Source organism: Anoplopoma fimbria, chromosome 21 (assembly GCF_027596085.1).
Source record: "Anoplopoma fimbria isolate UVic2021 breed Golden Eagle Sablefish chromosome 21, Afim_UVic_2022, whole genome shotgun sequence".
Lineage (NCBI taxonomy): Eukaryota > Metazoa > Chordata > Actinopteri > Perciformes > Anoplopomatidae > Anoplopoma > Anoplopoma fimbria.
This window is the reverse complement of record NC_072469.1, coordinates 1,637,658-1,656,183: the sequence shown is the minus strand read 5'-3', so window position 1 is coordinate 1,656,183 and position 18,526 is coordinate 1,637,658. Positions and strand designations below refer to the sequence as shown.

At 37.3% G+C, this 18,526-nt stretch overlaps 1 protein-coding gene across 1 annotated transcript in view; it reads left to right on the top strand.

Moving 5' to 3' along the window:
• Positions 1-734: 734 nt before the first annotated feature.
• The window catches only part of LOC129110824 (nebulette-like), a 30,769-nt gene continuing 12,977 nt past the window's right edge, over positions 735-18,526 (top strand). Inside the window, exons 1-24 of the mRNA XM_054623051.1 lie at positions 735-810; positions 991-1,095; positions 2,033-2,143; positions 2,246-2,353; positions 3,489-3,593; positions 4,207-4,317; positions 5,295-5,405; positions 5,611-5,721; positions 5,892-6,002; positions 6,082-6,192; positions 6,855-6,962; positions 7,941-8,051; positions 8,718-8,828; positions 8,924-9,034; positions 9,428-9,538; positions 10,186-10,296; positions 10,976-11,086; positions 11,823-11,930; positions 12,763-12,873; positions 13,578-13,688; positions 16,448-16,558; positions 17,308-17,409; positions 18,314-18,415; positions 18,508-18,526. The exon at positions 18,508-18,526 is cut by the window's right edge and continues 95 nt beyond it. Coding sequence (XP_054479026.1) covers positions 754-810; positions 991-1,095; positions 2,033-2,143; positions 2,246-2,353; positions 3,489-3,593; positions 4,207-4,317; positions 5,295-5,405; positions 5,611-5,721; positions 5,892-6,002; positions 6,082-6,192; positions 6,855-6,962; positions 7,941-8,051; positions 8,718-8,828; positions 8,924-9,034; positions 9,428-9,538; positions 10,186-10,296; positions 10,976-11,086; positions 11,823-11,930; positions 12,763-12,873; positions 13,578-13,688; positions 16,448-16,558; positions 17,308-17,409; positions 18,314-18,415; positions 18,508-18,526 — 2,479 coding nt within the window. The 5' untranslated portion in view covers positions 735-753. The remainder of the gene's footprint in view (positions 811-990; positions 1,096-2,032; positions 2,144-2,245; positions 2,354-3,488; positions 3,594-4,206; positions 4,318-5,294; positions 5,406-5,610; positions 5,722-5,891; positions 6,003-6,081; positions 6,193-6,854; positions 6,963-7,940; positions 8,052-8,717; positions 8,829-8,923; positions 9,035-9,427; positions 9,539-10,185; positions 10,297-10,975; positions 11,087-11,822; positions 11,931-12,762; positions 12,874-13,577; positions 13,689-16,447; positions 16,559-17,307; positions 17,410-18,313; positions 18,416-18,507) is intronic.

Below are 18,526 nucleotides of genomic sequence, written 5' to 3'. Positions count from 1 at the left end.
GGTTTTTTTGCTGCTGGGAAACCAAAAAAAGGGAACATAAAAATCAAACATTTAAATGTTTGTTTGAAATTAGTTTGAAATATGTAACCCCTGAGTGAACCTCAGTGAGTTACTTTAACTCACTTACTATTATTATCTTTAATTAAATGTTAAAATGTTTTAATATATTTATAATAATAAATTATAATAATTATTATAATAATATGTATAATAGAATATATTATAATAGAATATAATTATCATTATTATAATAATCAGAATCAGAATATTATAATATAATAATTATTATGCTAATCATATTACATAATAATTGCAACAACTGTTATATACAAATATAATATAACAGTAAAAGTAATAATAATAATAATAATTCTTAGTTGTAGCACTAATGTTTATTATTTTGCAATTTAGGCTTTTTGCCAAATGCACAATATTATATTTCATTTATTTTATTTCAGTGTGTTGAAACATTCTCAGAAACTACTGTTTATAATGAGAAAAAACACCCCAAAAAAAAAAAGTTTGTTTGTAATAATAATAGTAATAGCAATATTATTATTATAATAATAACAATAATAATAGTATAATAATTATTATAATAATCTTGAAAAATTCTCAGAAACTACTATTTATAATGAAAAAAAACACTAATAAAAGAGTTTCCCCTCCAGATATTAAAAACATGTTTTTTGTTTTCAGTGGAAGTATAAGCAGTCGGGGAGGCAGGAGGCCGGCGGCTGTCTCTACTCTGTGATGGCCGAGACTCTGGACACTCAACACGCCAAGCAGGCCTCCCAGATCCAGAGCCAGGTACCCATCATGCACCTGCACTGGTATCATGACCTTCTTCACTACATGTCTGATGTACAGCTGAACCTAAGATCTGATCCCAGTTCAGCTACTTCAGGAAGAACAAGTCCTCACTGTAAAAAAAACAAATCAGTTTCCATCGGTCACATGACCCACCAACAAACGCTGTCGTCCCTGCAGGTGAAGTACAGAGACGACGTGCAGAAGTCCAGCAGTCTGTTCTCCAGCCTTCCTCAGACCCTGCAGACCGAGCTGGCCAAGGAGGTGACGGAGCTCCAGAGTCAGGTGACCAGCAAGCTTTTACTCCAGCGTGTCATGTGACGAGGACCGACCAATTAAAGCAGGCACATGTGTTTTCTTTCCTCCGTAAATATCAGTCTACGGTAAATAAATGGAGGAGAAGTTAATCATTTTAGTTCAGGACTACTTGGAGCTTTACTATCCGTGTCACAGAATATTTGACCTGCTTCACCTTCTCCGTCAAAAGCATGTGAACGGTTCCTTTAACTGGTTTTAACTGGCCGTCCTTGAACGCAACTGCACTTATACTCCCTCTGTAAGAGTGCATGCTTTTAAAAGTATTAAAAACTATTAGAAATGCAATCGTGAATTATAGTGAAGCACTTTGGACAAATGTTATCGTGTGACGTTGGTTTCTTAAGTGGTCGCACGAAAATACAAAATAACTTACAGATGTTAGCAGCTGTAGAGCAGCAACTCCTGTGTTCTGAGAAGTAAAATTACTGTTTTGTCAATGGAGTCTTGTGGTAGATAACAGCTTCAGTTCACCTTGTCTGACAGCAATGGAAAGAGGTGAAAAAATGCTCTTTTCAAAAACACCAGACTCCATTGACAAAAACACTCGTTTTACCTCTCACAACACAGGAGTTGCTGCTCTACTGCTGCATCCATTGGTTTGTTTATGTTATTGTGTGACTTTGGTGAATCTGAACTAAACCTTTAAAACACCAAAGTCACTCAATAACACAAACAAACTAGCAGACGGAGGCAGAGGTAGAGCAGCGACTGTGTTCTGAGAGGTAAAACGGGTGTTTTTGTCAATGGAGTCTGGTGTTTTTGAAGAGAGCACAGATAACAGCTTCAAGAGGTGAAAATATTCCTAATATAGCGTTCACTTGAACTGATATTGATTATTTTAGGTGTATTAAATACGTCCACATTTCAGCAGGGTCCTGATGTGTCGGTTTGATCTGTGATGCAGGTGAAATATAAAGCGGGAGGAAAGAAGGAGGCGTCCTCGTCTCTCTACCACCTCCTCCCCGAGACGGCAGAGATGCATTTCGCCAAACAGATGTCAGAGATCCAGAGCGAGGTGCAGTGATGTGGTCTCACTCTGAAATCTACTCTCTCTGTCTACGTTCCTTGTTGTTTTATCTTTCATATATATATTTTTATATATCTTTTATATCTTCAGACAAAGTACAAGAAGGACAAAGAGGATCTGCCCAACACGTTGTTCTCTCTGCTGCCTGAAACTCTGCAGACTCAGTTTGTTAAAGAGATGAATGAGACACACAGCGAGGTGAGGGGGTCAATGGAAAGAACCTGATGGTTATTATTGATTCTGAATCTATATTGATTGAGTGAATGGAGACGTACAGCGGCAAGTGACTTGATGAATAGCTTATATTGTTTTTTTAAGACATATTTTATTGAATAGAAGAAGACTCCTATTGTTTGTTTCATAATATAATATATAAATCTTAAAATTTAAAAATATTTTTATTTTATTTTTTTATTGACAGAAATTCACAATTTTATTTTATTTATGACATTGGAATTTTTTTAATATATTTTAAAAATTAAAAGGAGCAAACAAACAACAAGTCATGAGATTAGTGGGGGATATATTTAAAAAATATACATTATTATATAAGTTATTTTTTGATGGGTTGTTTAATGAAATTCATGCATCAGTTGTTCAATTTATTAAACCATCTGAAGGAACTGCTGCATAATAATACTCAATCAACTGTAACTAGAAAGGAAAATAAAATCCATATAAATATATAGATATAGATAAAACATAACCAAACAGGGATTAAATTATAGTTATAATCATTTAAATATAAAACATATTGCACTTAATGTGGCTTAATTTAGTGTAATTTAATTAATAAAATAAAGTGTTTCAGGGGAAATATATTATATATGGCACACATGTTTAATATGTGTTAGGGAAGAGAAAATAAAAAGAATATGATAAAAAATAGGAACATTAATATAATTACAATGACCTATATTCAAAAATAGGTAATATATTAAAATAATTCTGTGTGATGTATATATATATAGTAAATAAATAAATATAAATACATCTTTTGTTTGTCCCATATTTAAATGTGTTAGACATGTGGGGTCAAACAGAGGCGTGAAGCTGAAATCCTATTGGTCGACAGCTGATAAATCCAGCTGATGATGTCACAGGTCATCCACCAATAGGATGCTCGTCTGATAAGAGCTGGTCAGAAGGAGATTGTACATTTTTAGATGTTTGTGGTCAAAGAACAGATGGAAGGAGTGTGGTTGGTTTAATACTTTATGGTGATAATGCAGGAAGTGGTCGTTCACTGTGTGTGTGTTGTGTGTGTGTGTGTGTGTGTGTGTGTGTGTGTGTGTGTGTGTGTGTGTGTGTGTGTTGTGTGTGTGTGTGTCAGGTGAAGTACAAGCAGGCTGCAAAGACGGCGTCGTCTCTTTACTCCAAACTGCCCGAAACTCTGGAGACCAAACACGCCAAAGAAGCGACCGAACTACAGAGTGCAGTGAGTGTCTCTCTCCTCCTCCATCTACATCTGCTTTAATGCAAATTCAAATAAACTTTATCGACTTTTAAAGCAAAGAAAGTCTTAAAAATCTGTATTCCACATGTTTTCTCTGGTACCTCCAGTGGTGTCATGATGTGAGGAAAGTTGTAGTTCAAGATTTAAAATGTATTTCCACTTTAAACTTCTTTTTATTGCATCAGCAAAGAGACACAAAACAACAAAGCAGAGATTACAAAGACTACAGAGACTACAAAAATAGGCGTATTCATATTTCCAAACACAGTTCCATTCACCTCCATTGTTTTTGTTTGGAGGCAGAAATCTAAAACCTTGGAAGAATAAAACCAAACTCACCAATAGGCGTTCATGTGCAAGAACATTTGAGTGAACTGGCCCTTTAAATCATGAACTGGTATAACTAAATCTGGTTTTAATGGATATGAATCTCATTCAGTGTTTGTCTTGTCTTCTTCTTCTTCTTTTAATGGATATTCTCATTCAGTGTTTTTTTTTCTTCTTCTTGTTCTTCTTCTTCTTCTTCTTCTTCTTCTTCTTCTTCTTCTACTTCTTCTTCTTCACTTTGATTCTTTGTTGTTGTTTTTTCCGACAGAAAAAGTACAAAGATGAGGGGAGGAAGGAGATGACGTCGTCTCTTTACTCTCAGCTTCCTGAAACCGCCGAGACTCATTTCGCCCGAGAGATGACCGAGATACAGAGTGAGGTACGGACACACACACACACACACACACACACACACACACACACACACACACACACACACACACACACACACACACACACACACACACACACACACACACACACTGACTTCCCTCCTATTGTTCCTTAAATCAGATGAGATTTCTTCTTCGCTTCTTTGTTGTTTTCTTTTTGATTCCATCGATGTTCTTTTGTATTATAATTATTGATGCATTAATGTGTTCATCACTTTAAAGGTGAAGCTCATTTTAATGACTTTATAAACTGCTGGTAGTTTAATCTATAATAAAACATAATAATTTATTAATTGACTAAATCTGAAACCTGCAAAATAACTTATGATGTAAAATACTAATAAGTATAAAGTAGCATACAATGGGAATAGTTAAGTACAAAGGCTCCAGAATGTAAAGGTACACAAACACTTAAAGAAATGAGGATCAAATCAGAACATGAACTCTTTCATGAGCAGTTTGATCTCTGAGGTTGTTCCAGTATTCATTTGAAATACAAACCTTTTCAAAATAAAAGTCACAGGTGCATCATTTCCATCACTATGAAAACTTCCTCCAGTCTGCAAGTGAACTTCAGACCAAAAAATAAATGGGAATCTTTTGAAATAGAAATAGAAAGGAAAAATGTTGTGTTTGTAGTGTTTGCTGTTGATTCTGGGTTCAATCATTTTGAGAATTTTGGCATAAAAAACAAATTTTAAACTACTTAAATACTCATTTTGAAGTAAACATGCAGCTTCTGCAACCAAACCATAACAATACTACAAATAAAATACGTTGTATTGTCGACCATGTTTTTTATCGACTATTATTTTTATATATACGTATATAATATATATATTTTTCATATATTCTACTTTTAAATTATGTCTTTTACTATCTCACTGTGCTTATTGTTTTTGCACCATTTACCTAGCAGAATTCCTAGTTTTCTGATGTCTGATTCTGGTCCTGTCGTCTCCAGAACAAGTATAAGGAGCTCGGGAAGAAGAGTCAGAGTGTCAGCGTTTACTCTCAGCTCCCAGAGACCAACGACATCCAGTTTGCAAAAGCAGTTTCTGAAATACAAAGTGAGGTACGACGAGATATATAACTTTATTTAATAACTGCAGTAAAATATAATGATTCTGACCTCGGAAGTCTTGTAAAAAAGGTTGGAATTCTTATTTTTAATTTGAATAATCTGATGCAAAGAGATCGCTCCCTCTTCCCCTGAAATCAAGATAAATTTGACTTTTTGCATCAGATGCACAAACTGATGTTTTGTCTGTTTTTTCTAGAGCCGATATAAAGAAGCAGGGAGGAGAGACGCCTCCAGCTCTCTGTACTCCAAGCTGCCTGAGACTCTGGACACGCTGCATGCTAAGGAGGCTTCTCAGCTGCAGAGTCAGGTGTGAACAGAACCAGAATCCAGACTCACTGGGTGAAAAAGGACTTGTTTATCCCGAGAAAAAAACACCTGTTTTTTTGTCGATGGAGTCTTGCGTCTTTAAAGAGATCATAGATAACAGCTTTAATTTTGTCCCTTTAATCCTGTCGGTTTCCTTTTATCTTCCTTCAGGTGAAATATAAGCAGGAGAGCAGGAGGGAGGTGAGCGGGTCTCTGTACCACCAGCTACCAGAAACCACAGAGACTCAGCTGGCTAAAGAGATGAGGGACATTCACAGCGAGGTGAGGGGAACACAGAGACGAATAAGTGATCATGTGTCTCTGCTGGGTTTGGTTTAAGCTCCGTGTGATTGGTTCTCAGGTGAAGTACAAAGAAGAGGGGAAGAAGGAGATCGGTAAGAGCTTGTACTCGCTCCTCCCTGAGACGGCAGAGACCCAGTTCGCCAAGCAGATGTCAGAGATACAGAGTGAGGTGAGAGACCCTGAACGCCTCACACAGATATTTGGGATTCTGTTTTTTTTCATTTTTATAATCACATTTTTGCATTTTACTAAAATGAATTATGTAATTTGTGGCATTCACTTTATTACAGTTTTATAATTTATTATAATGACTGCAATTTAGTTGAAATCAAAGTTGTATTTAAATGCTGTTTTGTTCACAAACATGGATAAATATTTTTTATTATTGCTGTAGTGGCAAATATAGGATCTTTTTCTTTCTAAATGTGTGAAAAAAATGATACATTTTCTTTTCACATTAAGGAAAAATAAAGGTAAACTACTTAAGTATCATCCAAACACCAACATGTTCATCATGACTCAGCTCTATATAAAATAACTTAATGATTTAATGGTTTTAATCAACATTTATTTTTAGTTTTCTCTTAAATTTTTTACTTTATTACCAAAGATTTTTTTTTCTTGCAAAATATAAAAAAATATTACAAAATGTATCACCTTTTTTCTCATAAAACTTGAGCTCTGAGAGTTGTTTTTTATATATTTTTGTCAGTAAAAAATATATTGTTTCAAATTGCTCTCGTAGAAAAAGAACCACAAGGACACAGAGTTAAACAAATAAACAACTGGAGGATTTAATGGTGATAATCAACATTTCTTTTTTATCTTCAGACAAAGTACAAGAAGGACAAAGAGGATCTGCCCAACACGTTGTTCTCTCTGCTGCCTGAAACTCTGCAGACTCAGTTTGTTAAAGAGATGAATGAGACACACAGCGAGGTGAGAAACACTTTGATTTTTTCTTGTTGATTTTGGTCTTTTTTCTTGTGATTTGTTGACGATAAGAAAATGTAGAATATCACATTTAAAGGTGAGTCTTCGTCTGAATGTATGTACGTCAGTGCGATGTCCTTAGAGACTACACTAAGTGTGTGTTCTCCGTCTCAGACGCTCTGACGTGTTAACACGCTGCTGATAAACTGACCAACGCCGTCTATTCTGGTCTTGTTATCTGAAACACACTTTCATGGCTGCTGGAAACCTTTTACTCTGCCTCTTAAATACACATTCAGAGATGAACAAAATGATAAATGCATCTGTTTCTCCTCTGGTGTCTTTTCACCTTCAGCTCCTGACATTCTTTTTATGTGAATCTGAAAGAAACAGCAACAATATTAATGTTCTTATTCAAAGAAAGTGAAAGTCTTACAGTTCTTCAGATGATGCCTTTTTTAGGTATACTCATAAAGAACAAGGAGAAAGAACAAAAACTATAAATCATTTGGGAGTGATCTATTCTCTACGGTACATTCATTTATTTGTGAAAATAAAATTAGGTCTATGGGGTGTTACATATGTAAGTTGACAGATGATGTTATCTTCTATATTTTATAAATGTCCATTCCGTTAATCAGATTGGGTCGCTTTCGTGACAAACATTTCCCTGTAAGAGTCTTTTTACCGGCCACCAGAGGTACATTTATTAAATATTTGTCTTTTTTAGAAAATGTTTAGGTTAATATCCAAGAAACACAGTCTTACTTTCTTGGGGTATTCAACCTTTAAAAACGTTTTGTAGGTATTTTACCAAAAATATGGTAATGGTTTGCATTTTTGGTTTCCACATCCTCTCCAGCAAAGAAAGTGAAAGCTTTTCAGACAACAAAAGTAGTCTACATGTATTAAATATGATTTTCCCGTCTCTCATGATGTAGTATTTGTTGTAAAAGGAGACATTTGACCCTGTTTTCTCTGCAGGTCAAGTACAAGGAGGCAGGAAAGAAGGAGGCCGGCAGCTCTCTGTACCACCAGCTGCCCGAGACTCTGGAGACGCAGCGTGTTAAAGAGGTTACCGAGCTGCAGAGCGAAGTACGAACAAATCTATTATTCACACTTCACTCGTGCACGTTTACACTTCAAAATACTTAATGAAAGAATAACATGTTTCACTCTGGGAGACCCTTGGATGCGTGTTTGTGATGCTGTTTGTAGTCGGTACAGCGACTACAAACAGCAGAGAGTGTTATGTAAGTGAAATGTTCAGCAGACAAACAACAGAGCTGAGAACTGAGAGTCTGTAATCAGGAAACATAGTTCAGTCTTTACCTCTGGTCCTCCACTGACTCTTTATGGTGGTTTTAGGATTAAACCAGTGTGTTATGGAGTAGCTCATTCCCTCCATTCATTTCTTCACTGGTTCATTATGGACCCTTTTCTGTCAGTAAACATGACTTATTGATGTGGGCTGAGCCTAGGTGCAGGCAGAATAATTATCTTTGCATGTAAGCTAACGCTGGCTAGCGAGATTTGTGAGCTTGTTTCTTTTTTTTGAATAATGGAATTATTAAGTGTTTACGCCGTATAAATGAAACCCTGTGTGATAATGCTGATTATGTTTTTTAAAATGTTCAAATCGACAGACAGAAATGTAAAGAAGACAACATATTTAGTCTGTTACAGGAGCTCCTACTGGTTTAAATGAAGCTAAACTAATCAAACAATTACGTAATCTAAGATCTTCGCTGTTTCCTTCAGAACAAATACAAGCAGAGCGGGAAGAAGGCCATGTCGTCCAGTCTGTACGCTCAGCTGCCACAGACGGCTGAGACGCAGCTCGCCGCCAAGATGTCCGACCTGCAGAGCGAGGTCAGCAAACACAAACATTTACTCACACCAGGTACACATGAGGAGATGTTCCTCCATCCTGAATGAGTTTGATGGTGTCTGTTCTCTTTCTTCAGAGTAAATACAAAGAGGACGGGATGAGGAGCCGCTCTCAGAGTTTCTACTCTCAGCTTCCAGAAACAGCCGAGACTCAGTTTAATAAAACTGTCTCTGAGCTGCAGAGTGAGGTGAGGAAAAGACTGAGTTTACTTTTTATACTTAAATTATAAGGCTTTTCATTCCTCTAATATCGCGTTTAACTCTACCCTGCCCTACCCTGCTTTATGGTCTGTTTGACTCTAAATGGAGCATCATTTACTAAATGAACATCATGCTGTATTGAAGAAGACTTGAAACTAGAGATTGAGACCATAAACTCATGTTTACAATGTTTACTGAGGGAATAAATCAAGAGAGAAGTAGAGTCATTTTCTCATAGACTTCTATACAACCAGAGGAGTCGCCCCCTGGTGGACAGCAGAGAGAATGCAGCTTTAAGACACTTCTGCATTGGCTTCACTCAGCAAAACCAGAGGTTGCCACCTGATGCAAACACTAATAATACCTGATGTTCTCCTCAGGCAAAGTACAAGGAGGCGAGCAGGAAGGAGGCGAGCAGCTGTCTGTACCACCAGCTACCCGTAACCATGGAGATGCTGCACGCCAAAGAGGCGACGGAGCTGCAGAGTCAGGTGACACGATGGTTAACTCACCTCCAGACTCTTTGTCGGTGGAGGACTTATTTTCTCGTAAGAGCTTGTATTTCATGATTTAGACATAAACTTGAAGTTGAAAGAACAACAGGAAAGAGACAGTTATGCCACAAAGCTAGATTTTGCATTAAAAAATATGTGATTTGTCTTTTCGTCCAGATAAAGTCATCATTGTTTCAGTTGCAGGATGACTTTTTATTGCTAGTCATTAAAAAGTCTTGTATTTCCCAGATTTTAAGGATCATAACAGTGTTTTTGTGCATTTGCAATAAATTACAATTACTGCAGACCATTTTCCCAAATCATAGAATCTTGTTTTACACTGATTAACACAGTTTATATTCATGTCAGTATATTTAAATTAAAAAACGATCAATAATGAGGGACTTAAAACCTGCTAAAGATTGATAATCCATCACGGTTGACATTTAGTTTGTTTGTTGTGCCAAAGTTCTGTTTTAGATTTTGTGATACTGCAGCATAATATAAGTTATTCAGTCTTTGACGAAATACCAAGTCATCAGCTTGTTTATAGTCAACTCTATAGCATTTGGTAACAGTCGGTGTCGTTGTCATCAGCCTGGTGTCTCTGTGTCTGACCTTTGTGACCTTTGTGTCCTCTCCAGGTGAAGTACAAAGAAGGAGGTAGGAAGGAGCAGAGCACCAACCTTTACTCTGCTCTGCCTCAGACAGAAGAGATGAAGTTAGCTAAAGCTGCCATGGAGCTCCAGAGTGAGGTGAGTTTACAAGATATTGTACTGCAGTATAAGTACATATACCACACTATTAACATACTGTGTCACAGTAAAAGTACTAACACCCTACTGAAAAAATACTGTGTTACAGTAAAAGTACAAATACAACACTTTAAACTTACTCTGTTACAGTAAAAGTACTAATTCAAAACTGTAAACATACTCTGTACGACAGTAAAAGTACTAATGCCACACAGTAAAATGACTATGTCACAGTAAAAGTACTACTACAACACTGTCAACATACTCTGTTACAGTGAGAGTAATTATACCACACAGTAAAAATACTACTTTACAGTAAAAGTACTCAGTTACAGTAAGAGTATTAACACTATCCTGAAAAAGAACTCAGTAGCAGTAAATGTACTAATACCACATAGTAAAAATACACTGTCACAAGAAAAGTACTAATACCACACTATAAAAAGAATCAGTTGCAATAAAAGGACCAATACCGCACACCAACTAAAGCTGTCAGATAAATGTAGTTGAGTAAAATTGTAAATTAGCATGAGAAGAAAATACTCAAGTACAGTACAAGTACTACAAATTTGTATTTGAGTAAATGTACCTTCGTAACAAAGCATCAGGAGTAAATAACAGTACACAACATGCTTACTGTTTACATTGTTTTCATCTTGTTGGTGTTGGTGTGTTGCAGAATAAATACAAGCAGAAAGGCAGACAGGAGAACAGCAGCAGTGTTTTCCACCAAATGCCAGAAACCAAAGAGACGGAGTTCATGAAACAGATCTCTGAACTTCAGAGTGAGGTGAGACTGTGTGTGTGTCTATGTCAAAGTAAGATATCGTAGTTTACAGGTTATTTCTACACATCTAGATATCTAAATATTCAGAGAAAAAGTTCAGAATTTCGGAAAATTGTGTTCATTTTGTCGCTTCACTTTGCAGCCTTTTGAATTTGTGCCTAAAGTAGTTTTCTTGGGAAAAGGATGGCTTGAAAGATGCATATACACGTTTTATTTTATGTTCTTTCTGTGTTCTTTTATGAATGTAAATACATTTTGATATAATTAATATACTGTATGTTGCACCCAGTGGCTCAGGTTACCGCAGTGTTTAACGGTGATGTCTGTAGTGTGATGAAGTTGATCAAACCTCGCAAAATTAAGCAATGTGGTTCCTAGACAAAAAAACTTTTAATTTTTACCATGTTTTTCTTGTAAATTTGTATCTTTAATGTTAGAGAATTTCTGCGTTTTTTCTTGCAAAAGTATGATTTAATAATCCCAGACAATATTCTATTTTTTTCTAGTAAATTTTGAGATTTGAGAGTTTTGTTTTACTTTAAGTTCATAGTATTTTTTCCCCAGGCTCATAGTTTTATGTCGTCATAAAATGAAAATTAGTTTTCTGACAAGAAGAAGTATTTTGTTTCGTATTGCTCTCTTAGACTAAGTTCCTTAAGGACACAGAACAAAGAAGCAACTGGGAAATTGAATGATGATAATCAACCTTTCTATCGTTTTTCTTTGTTTTTGTTTCAAGACAAAGTACAAGAAGGACAAAGAGGATCTGCCAAACACTTTGTTCTCTCTGCTGCCTGAAACTCTGCAGACTCAGTTTGTTAAAGAGATGAATGAGACACACAGCGAGGTGGGAAACTCTCTCTGTGTGCTCGAGTGAATATTTTACTGTGTGTGTTCGGAACAGTTTTTTTCTCTTTTTCAACATAACAGATAAATAATTAACCAAGAGTCTTACTCACAGCATGTGGTTGGAATCCAAACACTCATTCTCTGAGTGTTCTTAGTGTTCGCTTTTAGGGTCATGCTTCAATAAAATATGGCTTCATCCATTCACCTCATAAAAGTATCTTAACGCATGTAAACATTTGATCAGATTCTATGTTTGTATGTGTCAGAATTTGTACAGTTAGTAGTATAATAATATTGTTTATACCATACAATTTTATGTCGTCAGCAAACAAGTTTATATTTTATTAAACCTCCAACTTTAATCCCCAGATACACTTTGTATTAGGTCTGATCAAACTGAATAAAAATGTGTTTTTAACTCAACTTAAACAAAAAGGGCAACTTTTAACAAGTGACAGTGTAACTGAAGCAGAATAAAGAATACTTAAATTGTATTAACTGTTGTTTCACAACATTTTATCAGTTTCTATGTTTGATTTTTTCAGAATTAGTACAGTTAATAATATATTAGTATATATTTATATGATACAGTTTTATGTCATCCGCAAACAAGTTTATATTCTACTAAAGCACCAACTTTAATCCCCAGCTGCAATTTATAATCGTGAAAACAGAAGAAACTTAATAAATATGTTTGTAATTAATTTTAAAACTAAAAGGGAAACTAACAAGTGACATTGTACTCAAAGCAGAATGAAGAATACGTCCTTTCAACATGAAGTAATCTGTATTGTTTATTGTGTCTTATATTGTGTTTTTTCTGCTCCCAGAGTAAATACAAGGAGGCAAGTAAGAAGGAGCTGGTCAACTCTCTGTATTCTCTGCTGCCTGAGACCAAAGACACTCAACACGCCAAGGAGCAAACTCAGCTGCACAGTGAGGTACGGAAACAGTCAGTAAACACTTCATAATAGTTTCATTCATTTCTGTGCATGGGGAACACAATCACTGATGCTTTATTTAAGTGAAATAGATAAATATTACAACATGTTAATCTACTTTTGTAAAGACAAAACTGTTCAAAAATAAACCAGACTCTGTATTGAAGTTCACATCTTTTGATGTTGGATCCTGCAGCCAGTTTTAATTTGCAAACATACCTTTGCATCCTTTATATCTTTTGTTTTCAGAGATATTTGATAGCTTGTTTTTAGTTTTTATCAGTTGAACAACATCACACTGATAAATCTAGGTATTTAGTCTGTTCACTGGCACTGTTAATTATGTTATATTGTACTCCTATTATTCATTACAGACACAATCAGTGCATAGTGCTGTATTTACAGTTAATCAGAAAGTAATTGGACCAGAAAAGCAAATCGAGAAGAAGATAAGGCTTATGGGAAATGTGGTCCTATATACAACATCACTTAACCGCAGATCTTGAGATAGATGTTGCCATTTGGTAATGTTGATTCTTTTTTTATTTTTTTCTTTAAAGATGATACTTGCACCTTTATGTAACACTTCATATTGGTTGTAAATGTGGTTGTACTGCTTCTTTAAGAGTTGTATCTGACTCATACATTAGTTGGTGTTTTTTGATATATTCTGCACAGTAAAGAGTTTTTGTGTTGTGTTGCAGAAAGCGTACAGGGAGGAGGGTAAGAAGGAGGCCGGCTGCAGTCTGTACGCTCAGATGCCCCAAACCATCGAGACCGTCTTCAACAAAGAGCTGACCAAGACGCAGAGCGACGTGAGTCTGTGACCTTTAGTCTGTGACCTTTAGTCTGTGACCTTTAACCTGTGACGTAATCACAGACAGAACATTTGTGTTATAGCTTCAAACTGAGACAATTAAGGAATTAATTTTACTCTTAAAACTGTAACGACCTTCGGTTATACTTTGGGTAAAGGTCAATAAAATGCCATAATCTACATCCCTTTGAAGAACATTTTAAAAGTAGATATTAGAAGTTATTAGAGCAGCTCGAAAGCTGTCGTGTAGTTCCACCCTGAGAAAGAAAAATATCTGCTTTGACTCTAAAATATCTCCCAGCAGATTGCCATCATTGCTGTTGTTTACATAAAATGGCAGTAAGTAAAGATCAGCCTTTAGGGGTATTTATAGGATATTATTTAAATGTTAAGCAGATGTCACCCTTAAACTAAAATGATGAGAGCTCAGAGAAGAGCAGCCGGTGAAGAAGGACAATGATTCTAAAAAGAGCAAATGGGAGGAATTTAAATAGTAACATCCCAAGATGCTCTCTGTTTAAAGAGTAACTAAACCCCTAAAACCCCTTCATTCAGCTGTAAACCCGGTAGTGTTGTTGACTGATTCAGGTACAAATCTTGACATGAAAGCGCAAAGTATTTGAATTCTACATATTCTGTTATAAATAAACATAGTGACGGCCTTCTACTGGTTGAAACCCCGTTGTTATCATCATAAGTGAAGAGTCGCTGTTACCTTTTTAATTAGCCTGTTAACATCTACAGTTTTTCAGGAAGCGGCTAAAACTAAACTAAATGTAATATTCCTGTCATATTTAACACTAACACACACACACACACACACACACACACACACACACACACACACACACACACACACACACACACACACACAGAAAGTGTGTGTGTTGTGTTGGTATCGTTTTGTCTGCCGAGGCGTGAACACAGAGAGCAGCTGTGTTTTTCTCCACCGCCTGAGGACACAGACACTGACCTACTGCACACACACACACACACACACACACACACACACACACACACACACACACACACACACACACACACACACAAACACACACACACACACACACACACACACACACACACACAGGTCAAGACATACAGCAGGTTGAATCTGAAAATGAGCTTAATAAGGCTGCTGTTTAACGGGTCATTCAGAAAGAAGTCCAGAGGTTACACACACACACACACACACACACACACACACACACACACACACACACACACACACACACACACACACACACACACACACACACACACACACACACACACACACACAACACACAAAACACACAAAAGAAAGAATGTCATCTACACATTTATACAAATATAAAATGTAAAGGCATCAACTGTCCATATTTATAATTATAATTATTATTATTTTTATTATTATTGTTGTGTATATAATGATGGTGGTAATATTAATAATAAAATAGAAATAATAGAAATTAATTGTAATTATTGTAATAATGATAATAGAGGTACATCCAACTAGAAAACAATAGAAGTAAAATATTAAATACACAAGAACAAATTAAAGACAAAATTACAATATTAATTAACAGTGGTGCGTATATGTATTTTAAAGTTAATCTAAATCCCCTTTTTTGACATTAATGCTGATATTTTAGTACAATTTGAATCAGTGTGACACTAAAACACAGCTGATTTAAATATTACAAGACATTAAATTAATAACATTTACATTTAGTTGTTTATATATTTTGTTTCGGTGATTAAAAATCAATTAATTTCAACCTTCAACACAGAAATATATGTAAATAAGTATAAGAAGTAACCTAAAGGTGTCAGACTTATTTAACCATGAAGCAGCAGCAGCAGAGTTTAAATCAGCTGATGGTGTTTCTGTTGTCAGTCGGCCCAGAGAGCAGGAGGTCAAAGGTCGCGGTATGAAACTGGGTCAGCGACGCCTCATGTTGACCGAGCAATGAGACGCCAACTGGAGCGCAAAACGTAGACGACTCCTCGACAACAGACTGCTGATCTCAGACCTGCTGTCTGACCTGATGTCTTTGTTATCAAAGCTTTTATTTTGAAAATTTGAATCCGTTCTCCTCGTCATCGTGTTCTAAAGATTCTCTTCATTATGATGAAGGTTAACGGACCGTAACGTCGTCATCAATCTAAATATAGAGTGAGTCCTCTCTGAGAGAGAGGCAGCAGGTCTGTTATTAATATTCATCTCATGCTGTGAACTTCTTCTTTTCACAGTTTGAAGCTGTTTGTGTTCTTTTTAGAGAAGAGAAGGAGGCAGCTCCTCCCTCACTACATGAAGGTTCTGTCTTTGTTTAACTGACTCCTTCTCTCCTTCCTTCTCTTTTTCTTTATTCTTCCTTCTCTCCTCCTCTCGCCTTATTGCCTTTCTCCTCTATGTCTTCCTCTTTCCTTCTCTGTCCTTCCTTCCTCCCTTTTCTCCTCATCTGTCCTTCCTGCTTTCCTTCTATTTTCCTCTTTCCTTCCTTCCTTTCTTCCTTCTCCTCTCCTCTTTCCTTCCTACCTCCCTTTTCTCCTTCTTCTCTCCTCCCTCCCTGCCTCCCTCCTCTCTCCTCCCTTCCTCCCTTCTCTCTCTCCCCTCCCTCCCTCTCCTCTCCTCTCTCCTCCCTTCCTCCCTTCCTCCTCTCCTCTCTCCTCCCTTCCTCCCTTCCTCCCTTCCTCCTCTCCTCTCTCCTCCCTTCCTCCCTTCCTCCTCTCCTCTCTCCTCCCTTCCTCCTCTCCTCTCTCCTCCCTCTGTAGAAGCTCTACAAGGAGCAGTATAACCGAGAGAAGGGGAAGTCGAGCTACAGCAGCATGAGGACTCTTCCTGAGGTGGATCACGCCATCGAGGTCAACAAGAACCAGAGTGAAGTAAAGAAACCCAACCAGCCGTTATGTAGCTGCGTCTGTGTGGGAGGAGGTTCAACGCTGCACATTTATCCTTTAGTCTTTTATTGTCAGCAGACATCAGAGGACATGCATCTGTATTTCACTCGAGAGACGAGACAATAAAAGAAAAATAAATGAATAACTAATAGATATTACTTACATTTGATTACTGACATTAAGAAACGTATTTTTTGTTTTACAAGTTTTCTAAAATGTAAAATTAGTCATTATCTTATTAAATATGTGCTAATTTTCATACATTTCCATGTGAATATTGGTTAAAAACTCTTGTTTCGTATTGAGAAATACTAGAATCAAAAGTTTTTAGAGAGAGAATTGTAAATATCTCTTTATGTCACTCCATAAATCAGAAAATACTCTGTTTTCTCCATGTTTTTAGTGATAAAATGTTGCATAAATCAGGCTATTAATGAAATACATAGTGACTCCTCCTCAGTGCAGTATGGACTCTTCACTGGTTGCAAAAAAACAAGATGGCAACGGCCAAAATGTCGAACTTGAGGCTTCAAAACAGACCAATGAGTGACATCACAACCTCTACGTTTACTTCTTACATACAGTCTATAGTCCGTAGAGGCCTCCACGCAGCCTCAGATCCCGAGCGCTGTTTCCTGAGGAAAATAAACAATATTTATATAATAATAATAATAATAATAATAATAATAATAATAATAATAATAATAATAATAATAATCCTCTGCTGGTCTCAGGTCGGCTACAGAAAAGGCAAAGAGGAGCTCCATCACTTCAACTCGGTGGCAGACAGACCTGACATCCTCAACGCCACCAACGCCACCAGGCTGGCCAGCGACGTGAGTCTGTGTGTGTGTGTGTGTGTGTGTGTGTGTGTGTGTGTGTGTGTGTGTGTGTGTGTGTGTGTGTGTGTGTGTGTGTGTGTGTGTGTGTGTGTGTGTGTGTGTGTGTGTGTGAACATGTAACCACGTCCCGTCCGACATTCATTTCCATGACAACCGTCCCGTTCACCAGCTGTCCCCTGAGAGGAGCCGCTGATTAATTATAGAAAACACTGAAGTGTTGTTATGTAACGACAAACATCTTTCATCTTTCTAGAGTGTGTGTCTTTAAAACATCTGTGTGTGTGTGTGTGTGTGTGTGTGTGTGTGTGTGTGTGTGTGTGTGTGTGTGTGTGTGTGTGTGTGTGTGTGTGTGTGTGTGTGTGTGTGTGTGTGTGTGTGTGTGAGAGAGAGAGTAAAGCAATGTGTGTAATAATAAAAACCTGTTTACAAATCATCTCAGTGGGAAGTAACACTTTGTGTCTTAATTATCGGCCTCTCTCCTCCCTTCTCTCCTCCTCTGTCCTTCCTTCCTTACTCTCCTCCTCTCTCCTTCCTTTCTTCTCTCCTCCTCTCTCCTTCCTGCCTTCCCTTCTCCTCTTTCCTCTGTCCTTCCTTCCTTCCTGCCTCTCCTTCCTTCTCTCCTCCTCTCTCCTTCCTTCCTTCCTCCTCTCTCCTTCCTCCTTCTCTTCTCCTCTCTCCTTCCATCCTCCCTTCTCTCCTTCCTGCCTTCCTTCTCTCCTCTCTGATTGACTTATCTCCTACTCGTCCTTCCTTCCTTCCTTCTCTCCTCCTCTCTCCTTCCATCCTCCCTTCTCTCCTCCTCTCTCCTTCCATCCTCCTCCTCTCCTCCTCTCTCCTTCCATCCTCCCTTCTTTCCTCCTCTCTCCTCCTCTCTCCTTCCTGTGTGTGATTTCTACAGGTGGCCTATAAGAGCAACAAACAGCCCGTCTACAGCGACGGATCTCTTTTGGACAGAACGGACATCCAGCACGCCAACGATGTGTCTAAACTGGCCAGCCAGGTAACACACACACACACACACACAGTCTACCCAGCATGCATTGCACAGCTAACCATGAAGCACAGATCACCGATCCCTGTTCACCTCTGCAGGTGAAGTACAAGGAGAGCT